Consider the following 12,616-nt stretch of genomic DNA (forward strand, 5'->3'; position numbering starts at 1 on the left):
CAACACTGGACCCCAGTGACTTTCACTGTATGGGGGGATTCAAAAACTTTTTTGTGTATTCTGCAGAAGAATACATCATGAATACATGATGATACAATTTACATTTTAGGGTGAACGATCCCTTTAATTTTGTGTTTTTTGATGTTTTTATTTATTTTTTGTGTTTTGTTTATTTTTTTAGTTATTTTATCATATTCATTACTATTTTAGATGAATTAACATGGCTCAGTAAATGAAATATAAAGTATAGTACAGTAAAAACTATTGTATGTATGTTTAATCTATTAGGCTTAATTTCAAAGTAACATAACAAACACTGAATGAATAGTACTGGATCCTACAGCATAATGGAATTGTTGTGGATCCCCTTAGAATTATTTCTATTCCCAATGTTATAGTGCACGGTCCTCCTGAAATGTCCTACAGAATATATTGATACTATATGCACAATTTATTAGGGTCTAGCCTTGACCTAAAGTAACAGATGCACTTAAGTCTGTTGACTGATAATACTGTTGCTAGCAATAAAAATAATACAAAACAGAGCAGCTATGGAGCAGATTAACTGTTTTTAAATTTTGAATCACCACTGTGAAGGATGACATAAAAATCTTTTCTTTTTTTTTCTCAAATAAATCAAATAACTTTGCTTTAATACTCCTCTATTTAGTGCCCAAGAAATGCATTCATGATCTTTTTTGCCAAAGTTGGATTGTAAAATCAGAGACGCTACTGTCATGAGTGTCTAAGAAAATAATGGTACACTCAGAAGCATCTGCTTCTGCCTCTTAAATCTGAAAACTGCACCTGAGACACTCCAAAAAAAGCCTTTTTTCCCCCAAATTTTTAATTAATAGTAAAATTCCATTAAAATGAATTGAATAATCCTTACATATTTTAATTGCGTAATTGAATGATCCGTGCATATTTTTACATAATGATTATTCAATTCAATTTGATGGAATTTTACTATTAAATGAAATGCATAGGCCTAAATCTTAAAACAAAAAAAAACAAAAAACTATTTTTGAGTGCAGATGCACTTTACCTCTGATCTGCACACTGACTGGAGCTGGATCTCAGCTCGTGATTACAGTAAATTGTGTCATTAGGGGTTAATTCATAAAAGATCGAACAACTTGACAGTCATACAGACCCAAAGGCATAATATGAGTTCTGAAACTTTGAGCTTCAATGTGAGATTGCCAATGTCAGTAGAGTTGTCTGCATTATCATGACAGGTTCCAGCTTGATTTTGTCTAGTCAAGAAAATTTACAAAAGATTATTAACTACAATCTGAAGGCGTTTAGAGGGTTTGTTTTGGAACCTGATGCGTTTTCTCCCTTAGTTTGGTTTAGGCATATATGAACAATCGCTCCGAGATCGCCTGAACGAAGTTGTCTTGACCCGATTGAAAATGAACTCTCGGGAGGTTCGGTTGAGGTGAAAAAACAATCCAACCCAGCAGACTCAACAAACCAAGCAGTACCATAATTCACAACGGGAAATGTGTTATAGGCTATAAAAAGCAGCATAGTAAAAACAAAGCAAAAGCAAAAACCATATACAGTGGGTACGGAAAGTATTCAGACCCCCTTAAATGTTGCACTCTTTGTTATATTGCAGCCATTTGCTAAAATCATTTAAGTTCATTTTTTTCCCTCATTAATGTACACACAGCACCCCATATTGACAGAAAAACACTGAATTGTAGACATTTTTGCAGATTTATTAAAAAAGAAAAACTGAAATATCACATGGTCCTAAGTGTTCAGACCCTTTGCTCAGTATTTAGTAGAAGCACCCTTTTGATCTAATACAGCCATGCGTCTTTTTGGGAAAGATGCAACAAGTTTTTCACACCTGGATTTGGGGATCCTCTGCCATTCCTCCTTGCAGATCCTCTCCAGTTCTGTCAGGTTGGATGGTAAACGTTGGTGGACAGCCATTTTTAGGTCTCTCCAGAGATGCTCAATTGGGTTTAAGTCAGGGCTCTGGCTGGGCCATTCAAGAACAGTCACGGAGTTGTTGTGAAGCCACTCCTTCGTTATTTTAGCTGTGTGCTTAGGGTCATTGTCTTGTTGGGTAAACCTTCAGCCCAGTCTGAGGTCCTGAGCACTCTGGAGAAGGTTTTCGTCCAGGATATCCCTGTACTTGGCCGCATTCATCTTTCCCTCGATTGCAACCAGTCGTCCTGTCCCTGCAGCTGAAAAACACCCCCACAGCATGATGCTGCCACCACCATGCTTTACTGTTGGGACTGTATTGGACAGGTGATGAGCAGTGCCTGGTTTTCTCCACACATACCGCTTAGAATTAAGGCCAAAAAGTTCTATCTTGGTCTCATCAGACCAGAGAATCTTGTTTCTCACCATCTTTGAGTCCTTCAGGTGTTTTTTCATGTGTCTTGCACTGAGGAGAGGCTTCCGTCGGGCCACTCTGCCATAAAGCCCCGACTGGTGGAGGGCTGCAGTGATGGTTGACTTTCTACAACTTTCTCCCATCTCCCGACTGCATCTCTGGAGCTCAGCCACAGTGATCTTTGGGTTCTTCTTTACCTCTCTCACCAAGGCTCTTCTCCCCCGATAGCTCAGTTTGGCCGGACGGCCAGCTCTAGGAAGGGTTCTGGTCGTCCCAAACGTCTTCCATTTAAGGATTATGGAGGCCACTGTGCTCTTAGGAACCTTAAGTGCAGCAGAAATTTTTTTGTAACCTTGGCCAGATCTGTGCCTTGCCACAATTCTGTCTCTGAGCTCTTCAGGCAGTTCCTTTGACCTCATGATTCTCATTTGCTCTGACATGCACTGTGAGCTGTAAGGTCTTATATAGACAGGTGTGTGGCTTTCCTAATCAAGTCCAATCAGTATAATCAAACACAGCTGGACTCAAATGAAGGTGTAGAACCATCTCAAGGATGATCAGAAGAAATGGACAGCACCTGAGTTAAATATATGAGTGTCACAGCAAAGGGTCTGAATACTTAGGACCAAGTGATATTTCAGTTTTTCTTTTTTAATAAATCTGCAAAAATGTCAACAATTCTGTGTTTTTCTGTCAATATGGGGTGCTGTGTGTACATTAATGAGGGAAAAAAATGAACTTAAATGATTTTAGCAAATGGCTGCAATATAACAAAGAGTGAAAAATTTAAGGGGGTCTGAATACTTTCCGTACCCACTGTATATAGATATAGTTATATATAGCCTATAGTTGTTTGACGAACACTGATCTAGCTATATAAATGATATAGATCAGTGGTCAGGACAGCTACGGATAAAGCCACAATAGCATGCAGAGCGAATTTTTGGATGTCGCAGTCACTCAGAGGAGACCAATAAGAGACCAGTACTCACATTGTGACATGCATACACACATTTTGGTATGCTTTGAAATGTTGCCTTGTGAAAGCTAGCCAAACCAAGAAGGAAATGCAAAATTTTAACCAAGTTCCTGTTTCGGAGAATTTGTTGCATGTGGCATGAGAAATAGCAAAAATCTTGCAATTTTGATAACAGACTTGGAATTTTTCTTTAGTAATTGTCAGAATAGGACAAGAAACCGAAGCTCTGAATTTTGAGCTTTTGAAGTTGAGTATTTTTGAAGAGGTCAGGGTTTACCTTCACCTATCTGCCTCATTTCATAGTTCAAACAGATAACAGTACTCTGACGTATTTACTGGATCATGAATTCAACATACAACATTGGCCAGGAATAATCAATGCTTGTGCAGAAACTCTCCAACTTTTTTTTCTAATGTAGCATGTCACAGAGTGCACTGACATAAAAAGCAAACTGACCGTAAACAGCTTAAATTTGTATTGATTGTACATTAAAGGTAACAAATGTCCTTTTATCTCTACATTACCATTCCAACTTCAAGGTTAGTTATACTGTAGTTTTAATCTCCTGATGTTTTTCCTTTTATGGCTCTGTGAGGGTCATAGTGCATGTGTGGATGTATGCTGACACAGACATGAACGCTGTGGTACATTAATGGTTTTTCATCCAGCAGATGCTATTATTCAAAGCGACATAAAGCAGAAGCAGTTCATCATAAGAGTCATTACAATGCAAGTTTCAAGTACGAGGTAGATTACACAAGTTAGAAAGGAAAAGAGAGAAAAATTTTTATTATGTACAGTATTTATAATATTATATTATATATATATTTATAGTTATAGTTATTATAGTGCCTTTGTTTATAGCCTTTGGTTGTAGATTAGTTCAGTTCTTGCATTATAGGTCCTTCCTGTAGCTCAAACATTAGAGCATGACACTAGCAATTCCAAGGTCATGTGTATGATTCCCTGGTAATCAATGAATTGAAAAAATTTATAGCTTAAATGCAAAGTAGGACATATAAGACACTGCAAATAATGCACAGCATATGGTTTTAAATTAGTTCACTGATTTATAAATGTCTGATGAAGTTAGCAAAAGCTTAAACAACAAATATTTTGATAAAATGTCTTTCCTATTCAGTTGTTCTTGTGAACTTGCATTGCAATTCATCCAGCTCTTTTCTTTTCTTTATTTCTTTTCTTTTCTTTTCTTTTCTTTAAGAACAGGTTCTCTTTCATTTTACAACCTTCCCTGGCAGTCATCCATCCAAAGTGACTGTTGAACGCAATGGAGAGTTTGTCTGGCTATCTCTCATCAAACAGCAGACACTTGCTCATGACCATTTGACAGGGCATGCTTATTATAAGTCGGTGAACCAATGCAGGGCAAAACTAGGAGGTATGATGCTTCATACTACAGAGATTTTGTTCAAGTCATATTCTGCACATATAACTTAATGTATATACGTGATTATTTGAGCACACCTACTGTATATGTGTGATGTTAAGTAGCAGTCTTATGCTGTACTTGCTTGTATCAAATGCAGCAACCACCAACACTGTCGATGCCAACTTAAGTTGGGATAAAATCCAGTGGAATGTGCTCTGACGTATTATTTTCATCAATGTGATCCCAGAGCTAGTTTTAAGTCAGCTGTGGGTATACAGACTTGTATTAAAAGATACTACAATTTAATAAATGTTTTATTCCAGGGGAAGGCTTCCATCAGCCTTTGGGGTAAATCCTTTTTATTTTCAAACAAAGTCTGACAGCTGACACTCCCGGAGGGTTGTGTGTATGATATAGATTTCACCCCTGTAGCTCATTTCTAATTGGTTAAACGATGTAACAACTCATCCTGTGTTACAACAGTCCACTATGTGTTGTATAATCAGTCAAAAGTTGTGTTACGACCCTCCCCAATGACAAGTCTTTTTTTAACATGTAGGTAAAAAGCTTTTAGATGTTATATAACAAATTAAACAAGGTGCTCTGCTGATTTAGATTATATACATTCTAACATTCATTAACATGATCACAAATCAAATTATAAATTAGACATGAAATTTAATTTCTTCAAAATAACTTTTTTTTCTGTTATATTCTTTTTATATTCTTTTTATTTTATATTTGTATATTTAAATTTAGCTAAACCAGAGGATTTCAAACATTCTCTTATTTAACAAATAGTTCAGGCCTGGAATCTTTGCTCAGCTTAACAAGCAAGAGTTTTCTTTTCAGAAAAATTTACCCTGCATACAAAGTTTGTGTAAATAGCCAGGATTTGTCATGTTGGATGGGCACTATATTGAACATATTCTTTCCTGTATTTTACCATTTTTAGCCTGTCAGATCACTATGGCGAATGTGATTTCACTAAGTATGATGTGTACTTGGATTAACATCTTTGTTGATCCTGTAACAACCCAGCAAAATCACGGTGACCATATATTCAAGAAGTAAATTAAAATTTATTATGTTTTTTTAAGTATACATATTTTTATTAATATGGAGAATTTATCTAAAAATTTTAAATGTCTTTTTTATGTAGGGATGAATTCAGGGTGATTGGGACAATTTTGCAATTGAGATGAATTGGAAAAAGTGTCCCAATCGACCTGAATTATCCCTATTTTTACTGTTACTGTTACAGCAACACAGACTTGATGGTATTATATATTGTATTTGCAAGTCTTCACAATTTGGGGTTATGGCTAATGTTTAATAAAAAACGATTTTCAGTTCAATTCAGTCTTTAAATGCACGTGAGAAGTTACAGCAGCCATAAAGCTTTATGAATACCTTCATGCTATAGGTGAGCCCCCTCACACTTTTAATTTGTATGTACATACTATGATCCTACATTTCACTTTTCAAACATGTTGTAACAGTTTGTGAGCTGAACAAACTATGGGGAAAGAGGCTCTCCGAGGATACAGTATATAATGATTTGATTGCAGCAGATTGTTTGGTTTATCTGCAGTTTCAAGGTCAAATGAATGCCTGGCCATCACAGTGTTAATAATTAAAGTTGATGAACATGGCCTTCATCTGGACCTTATCAAAAAAGTTAACCCATTTTAGTGAGACACGTCACACGTATTGAGATTCAAATGGTGCTTTTGATAAGATCATCAATATATTAGAACTTAAAGCTGATTATTGATATGTTGGTAACATTAACTTAGTTCCATTAAATAATATTAACAGATACTTTTGATTTTAATAATGTATTATGGAATGTTGAAATTAACACGAACTAGGATTAATAAATGCTTTAGAAATATTTTTCATTGTTACTTCATGTTAACTTATGTAGCTAATAATGTTAACAAATGAAACCTTATTGTAAAGTATTAACGATCCATTCAGTTGCCAAAAATATCTGAGAAGAATGTTTCATTAATTTTAAAAATCTTAATTTTAATCCTAATTCTCAGACTGCTGCATGCAGGTGTAATAGAACAAATGCCCAAAGGTAATAAAACAAGGTTCCATTCCTAAAATCATGTTCATACTCATTCATTTGGATTATTTGTCTGATGTGTGTAATTATGTTAAACCAGCCTGAACAAAGCCGTTATGAAAATTTTACTTACCAGCTCATGTCAGTGAGTTTTGTAACAGTGGGGCTAAACTGACTGAACTCACTGATGCTTTTAGGTTTTTGGGCAGAGCACCAGTTACCAACGATCAATGACCGTTTATCCAGAAGTGACCTGTCAAATTAAGGTTAAAATAGTATAAACTTCTTGTCTTAGCAAATAAACACTCTGCCAATTCATACAGCTTTTTGACCTCTCCTCATCACCAGGACAGGGAAATACTCAGAAAACCTTTGCTGAAAATATGACTAATCATTTGCTACACTTGCTCATCTGAGACAATCATGCTGCAAAAAAGGAACATAAATTTTAGACACAAGGTGTAGCATAAGAGTGGTATAATGCTTTTTGTTTAAATATAATAAATCTAATGATGGATTTTTTTTAAAATGTGACACTGATGCAACCTCAACCTTTTAGTCATCGATAGATTTTGTGTCACAAGGAAATAGTTTGTAGGTGTGTGCTTTCATTGTTGAAGACCAGTTTTGTTTTGAGACGTTGTGTGAAAGACCCGTGGTTGTGAAATACGGGTGTCTGTATGTAATACATCCACTGAAATGAATTTGCGTAATATGTAATAGCATGATATTAGCATAAAAAATCTACAAAGAACAAAGCATGACTTAATCAACATGTTCAAGTGTTTAAAATGAGTTTCAGAGAAAAAAACAAAACAAAATAAATCAAAGACCTTGAATGTGTTTCCCAACTTTGCAATACTATCAAAGTACAGTCTACTGGCCCTCAGGTGGAGGTGTCCATGGACTCCGTTCAAGGACACACACACAAACGCATATACACCTATCAAGTTTTTTTTTTCCCTAAAGGCATCTGGCATGTTTTCAGAAAAAAAAAAAGTGTTGGAGGGAGTCATTAGTTGAGGAGTTACGTCAGAGGCTGTGGCTTGAGGTGAATCATATAAAAACAGTTCTAAGAGTGTATGAGTGCATCTTTAAGGATTACAGCCACACTCTAGTTCCACCAGGTTTTGTCTCCCCAGCAGTCATGATCCTAAGCATTGCCCTCATTTGGGCCATAGTAGTTGGGCTCTGTTGTTGTCTTTGGCTTATCACAGGAATACGCAGAAGGTAAATACCCACAGATTTGTGACTAAAAACTTCACTGATCTTGAGAATATAATGGGGATGGTAGGATTCATATCTGTTTGACAACTGATGATACATAATGTTAAAATCTCTAATGCTAAGGTGTGAGATTTTAAATGATTTTTTTAGTTAGTTTTCCAAACAACTTTTTTGTTTTGCATGGCATTGAATAGAATCAAGTTCTTTTAAGTTCTCTAAGAACTAAACTTCATGATAGAACTTGTTTAATGTTCTTAAATCCTACATTTATGAGCTGTTTTGTAATTGATTGGCGTTTTGGGTGTTTCAGACAGCCTGGGGAGCCTCCAGTAGAAAATGGATGGATCCCTTACCTTGGCTGTGCTCTTCAGTTTGGCGCAAACCCTTTGGAGTTTCTTCGCAGCAGACAGAAGAAATATGGTCACATTTTTACATGCAAAATTGCTGGGCAGTATGTCCATTTCCTTTGTGATCCATTCTCCTACCATGCCGTCATCCGCCAAGGAAGGCATCTTGACTGGAAGAAATTTCACTTTGATGCCTCTGCAAAGGTACAGGGAATTACATTTAGACTTCAGCAATCTAACTACACAGAAAAATATCCAGAGTTAAATCAACTCTACTTAGAGTACATATGGTCCCTCTCTAAATAGTGTTAAAATAACTGAAACAGAGTTAAAGTTGGATGAGTGAGATAATTAAGCAATTAATTAATGATTGCACATTAGTGATGAACACCTGCTGTTAACAAGCAGAATCACTGAAGAAAAGACAAACACAAGAACTACAACTTACTTCAGTCACAGCCTTATTAATTGCTTAATTATCTTATTAACTTTAACTCTGCTTTAGTGTTACTTTAACACTATTTAGAGAGGGACCATATGTACTCTGAGCAGAGCTGATTTAACTCTGGGGATTTTACTGTGTACAAAATTAACCACTTAAATTGGCATGTGATGACGTGCATGTTTTCTTGCAGGCATTTGGTCATGAGAGCATGGATCCCAGCCATGGTTACACCACTGAAAATCTGCATCAGACATTCCTAAAGACTCTGCAAGGAGATGCCTTGTCTTCTCTTATTGAGACCATGATGGAAAACCTTCAGAGCACCATGCTGCAGTCAGGCATGCTGAAGGCTGAAACTTCCAAGTGGCAGAGCGATGGTATTTTTGCCTTCTGCTACAAGGTCATGTTTGAAGCAGGCTACCTGACCCTCTTTGGAAAAGAATTGGATGGGGACCAGAGCATTGCACGCCTGCAAGCCCAAAAAGCTCTGGTGCTCAATGCTCTGGAGAACTTTAAAGAATTTGATAAGATCTTTCCTGCTCTGATCGCTGGCCTCCCCATTCACGTTTTTAAGAGTGCCTACAGTGCTCGCGAGAACCTCGCCAAGACTATGCTCCACGAGAACCTCAGCAAACGTACCAATGTGTCTGACCTCGTATCCTTGCGCATGCTCTTGAATGACACATTATCTACCTTCAATGAGCTGAGCAAAGCCAGGACCCATGTGGCCATACTGTGGGCTTCACAAGCCAACACTTTGCCTGCAACCTTCTGGACCCTGTTCTATATGATCAGGTACAACTCATACTCAGCCAGCATAAAACTGCACAGTAGTCACTCCCCAGAGTTATAAACCAGCATAGATAAATGTGTTAATTGTAGTTGTAGAGATAAGCATTAGAGTGTTCTTGGAAAAGACTTTTACTGTACCTGCATATGGAAGCGTTAAACTGTGAAACTAATCTATAATATTGTATGCAACAGAGAACAGTTCAATAATGTACTTGTTAGGTTGATGACAAAACTTTTGCTTGTTTTCAGGTGCCCTGCGGCCATGAAAGCTGCTAGCGAGGAAGTAAGGCGAACGTTTGAAAGTTCTTATCAGAAAATCGATCCAACGAATTCTCGACTTGTACTAACAAGGGAACAGTTGGACAACATGCCAGTTCTAGGTGGGAAGCACTTTGAAAATATTTAAACATTTATGTATTCAACATTCTTAACATAGCCTACCAAAAGGTCATGTGGACTAAAGCTTCTCTGCAATTTTTAGACAGTATCATTAAAGAGGCGATGAGACTGTCCAGCGCGTCCCTGAATGTGAGAATGGCCAAGAGCGATTTCCTTCTTCACCTGGACAACAAAGAGTCTTACCACATCCGCAAAGATGATGTAATTGCTCTGTACCCTCCGATGATCCACTTTGATCCTGAGATCTATGACAATCCTCTGGTGAGTATTATGTCCTTTGCTGGTGTTTAATAGATAAATAGCAGCTTTCAACTGAAAAAAAAAACAAACATTTGAATTAACTTGTAAATTTTATCTTTAAATTTTATTCTCATCATGAATGTTTTTGCCACAAACAGGCATACAAGTATGATAGATACCTTGACGGGAATGGGCAGGAGAAGACCAGCTTTTACAGAAATGGACGCAAACTTCGTTACTACTACATGCCCTTCGGCTCTGGGGTGACCAAGTGTCCGGGCCGTTTCTTTGCTGTGCACGAGATTAAGCAGTTTCTGTCTCTTTTACTAGCGTACTTTGAGATGGAACTTTTGGACTCTGATGTGAAAGAACCACCGTTGGACCAGTCTCGTGCTGGACTGGGTGTTTTGCAGCCCACCTATGATGTTGACTTTCGATATAGACTCAAATCTCACTAAGGATCTCACACTTATTTATTGACTGTTGACTTAAACTGTAAATAATGTATATTTTGCGTCATGTCCAAGTAGACAAATGTGTTCTTTCTATTCAACTTGATTAGAGAGAGATTTTAGGAAGTTTAAAAGGAACTTTAGAGCTCTCCTTTTAAAATTTTCAGTAACATTTACTGCACTTGTGCTATGTGTATTCATAGTATTCTTCTCAGTTATTAAACTACTATCTGGCAGTATTCAAAATATGATATTGTACATTGCTTAGAAAATGTAATCACCCACATCCTCTTTCATCGGCTGTTCACCATTTTTGTAAAATGATATGTGCTTTGTGAATTTTATTTTGAATATACATAGTGATTTTTTTTTTTCTTACTAAAAAAAAAAGTGTGTCTTATTCACCCGCCGTTTAAAGGTTCTGTAAGTAATTTTAGATGGAATTATATGTAGATGATCCTACCCCTTGAAAGATATCAATGAAATAACTGTCCTGATGTATCACAACGATCTCTGTAACAGCCTCTGTAAATAGTATTTTAAAAAGTCAGAATCGCGGTCAGACTAGCCAATCAGAGTTTTTTTTTTTAGGAGTTTTTGCACATTTCACAGTGTACAGTCCATAGATGAGTGCCAAATATGAACTTGGAGCGGGTTGGTATGTGTTTGAAGGGTGCTAAAAGTTCGCGATTCTGTCAATAACGGCGTACATAACCAAACATCTTAAAGAGAATAGGAGTAGGCTACAGGGGAAAATAATGACACCAAAATTCTACGTGATCGGAACATCGCTACAGATTTTCATCGCTGGACTGCCTTTTGAAAATAGTCACCAATTTTTTATTTGCTTCTGCTTGACAAGTAAAAATACCATGGTTACGTTAAAACTGCAGTGTTTATTGGCAAAAAATTATATCTCGATATTTTGCTAGTACCTTAGCAGGTTTAGGACTGCAGTGGACCTAAAGCTCCTAAAGTTTTTGAAATTCTTCATATTCTTTGCGGTGGTTAGTCCACAACAGTGACAAAATTAAATTTTTCATTAAGTTTAAACTGATTTTTACCATTTATAGGCATTTTTAGTTCATAAGGGCAGTTTTATATATGAAACTAAAACCACCAGTAATAAGAGAATTAGCCGCTTTACCACCGTTGGGCCGAACAGTTCAAAGAACGGAGCGATTTCAGATATATTTCCACTTAAGCCTGGTACGGCACTGCAGGATTACAGTAGTGACATTGCAACTCACGATTGGTCGTACCTGCGACCGGATCAGCACAGAATGGAATGGTTAAGCAAAGTAATGAAACACCGCTGTGTGTTGCTCAGAGATCGCATACTTTCAATTCAAAATGACGACATTTCATTAAAAGTTGAGTAGTTTGCATCCCTAGATAGTCTATTACTGTTGGTCACGGAACATTTCTATCGTAAAATAGTTGTCTTACAACTTATCTTTCCACAAACTCTCTTTGCATTGTGTAGGACTGGATATTGACAAATTCGATTCGATTTCGATTCACGAGCTTGCAATTCGATTTGATTCCAATTCAATTTGATTCGATTCAATATCCATTTGATTCAATATTTTGTATATAAATCAGGAAGAGTACATGGCAAATTTTCTCAAGGAAAAAAAATCTGTGTAAACTATAGGCTACATGTGAGTCAGATATTACAATAATATTGAAGGTTAAAATAAACTGATTTGTTTACAAACACTTAAATTAGACTCAAGTTTTTATAACAATAAAGATAAAATACTAACTTTACAAGTATATTTCTAATCCAATTCGTTTTTTGAAATACATTATTTGAAATGGTGGCTGTCATAAATACTTGACGGATTTATTCAAACATGCATTAAATATTGAAGAACATTAAAAATTATAATTAATATGTAA

The 12,616-nt window shown here is 36.5% G+C and overlaps 1 protein-coding gene across 1 annotated transcript; it reads left to right on the forward strand.

The window, feature by feature from the left end:
• Positions 1–7,893: 7,893 nt before the first annotated feature.
• Positions 7,894–12,616, forward strand: LOC127496167 (cytochrome P450 7A1-like). Its single transcript, XM_051863852.1, has 6 exons — positions 7,894–8,039; positions 8,347–8,587; positions 9,019–9,623; positions 9,870–10,000; positions 10,102–10,280; positions 10,418–12,616. The coding sequence occupies exons 1-6, from the start codon at positions 7,957–7,959 to the stop codon at positions 10,715–10,717; spliced, it is 1,539 nt and encodes a 512-aa protein (XP_051719812.1). The 5' UTR covers positions 7,894–7,956; the 3' UTR covers positions 10,718–12,616.

This window comes from Ctenopharyngodon idella, chromosome 15 (assembly GCF_019924925.1).
Source record: "Ctenopharyngodon idella isolate HZGC_01 chromosome 15, HZGC01, whole genome shotgun sequence".
NCBI lineage: Eukaryota > Metazoa > Chordata > Actinopteri > Cypriniformes > Xenocyprididae > Ctenopharyngodon > Ctenopharyngodon idella.

What these genes read in the sequence shown, in the direction of transcription:
- LOC127496167 (XM_051863852.1), top strand. Translation starts at nt 7,957, where the DNA reads ATGATCCTAAGCATTGCCCTCATTTGGGCCATAGTAGTTGGGCTCTGT. An exon ending in ATCACAGGAATACGCAGAAG is followed by an intron (nt 8,040 to 8,346) that starts GTAAATACCCAC and finishes TGGGTGTTTCAG; the next exon opens with ACAGCCTGGGGAGCCTCCAG. An exon ending in GGACAACATGCCAGTTCTAG is followed by an intron (nt 10,001 to 10,101) that starts GTGGGAAGCACT and finishes TGCAATTTTTAG; the next exon opens with ACAGTATCATTAAAGAGGCG.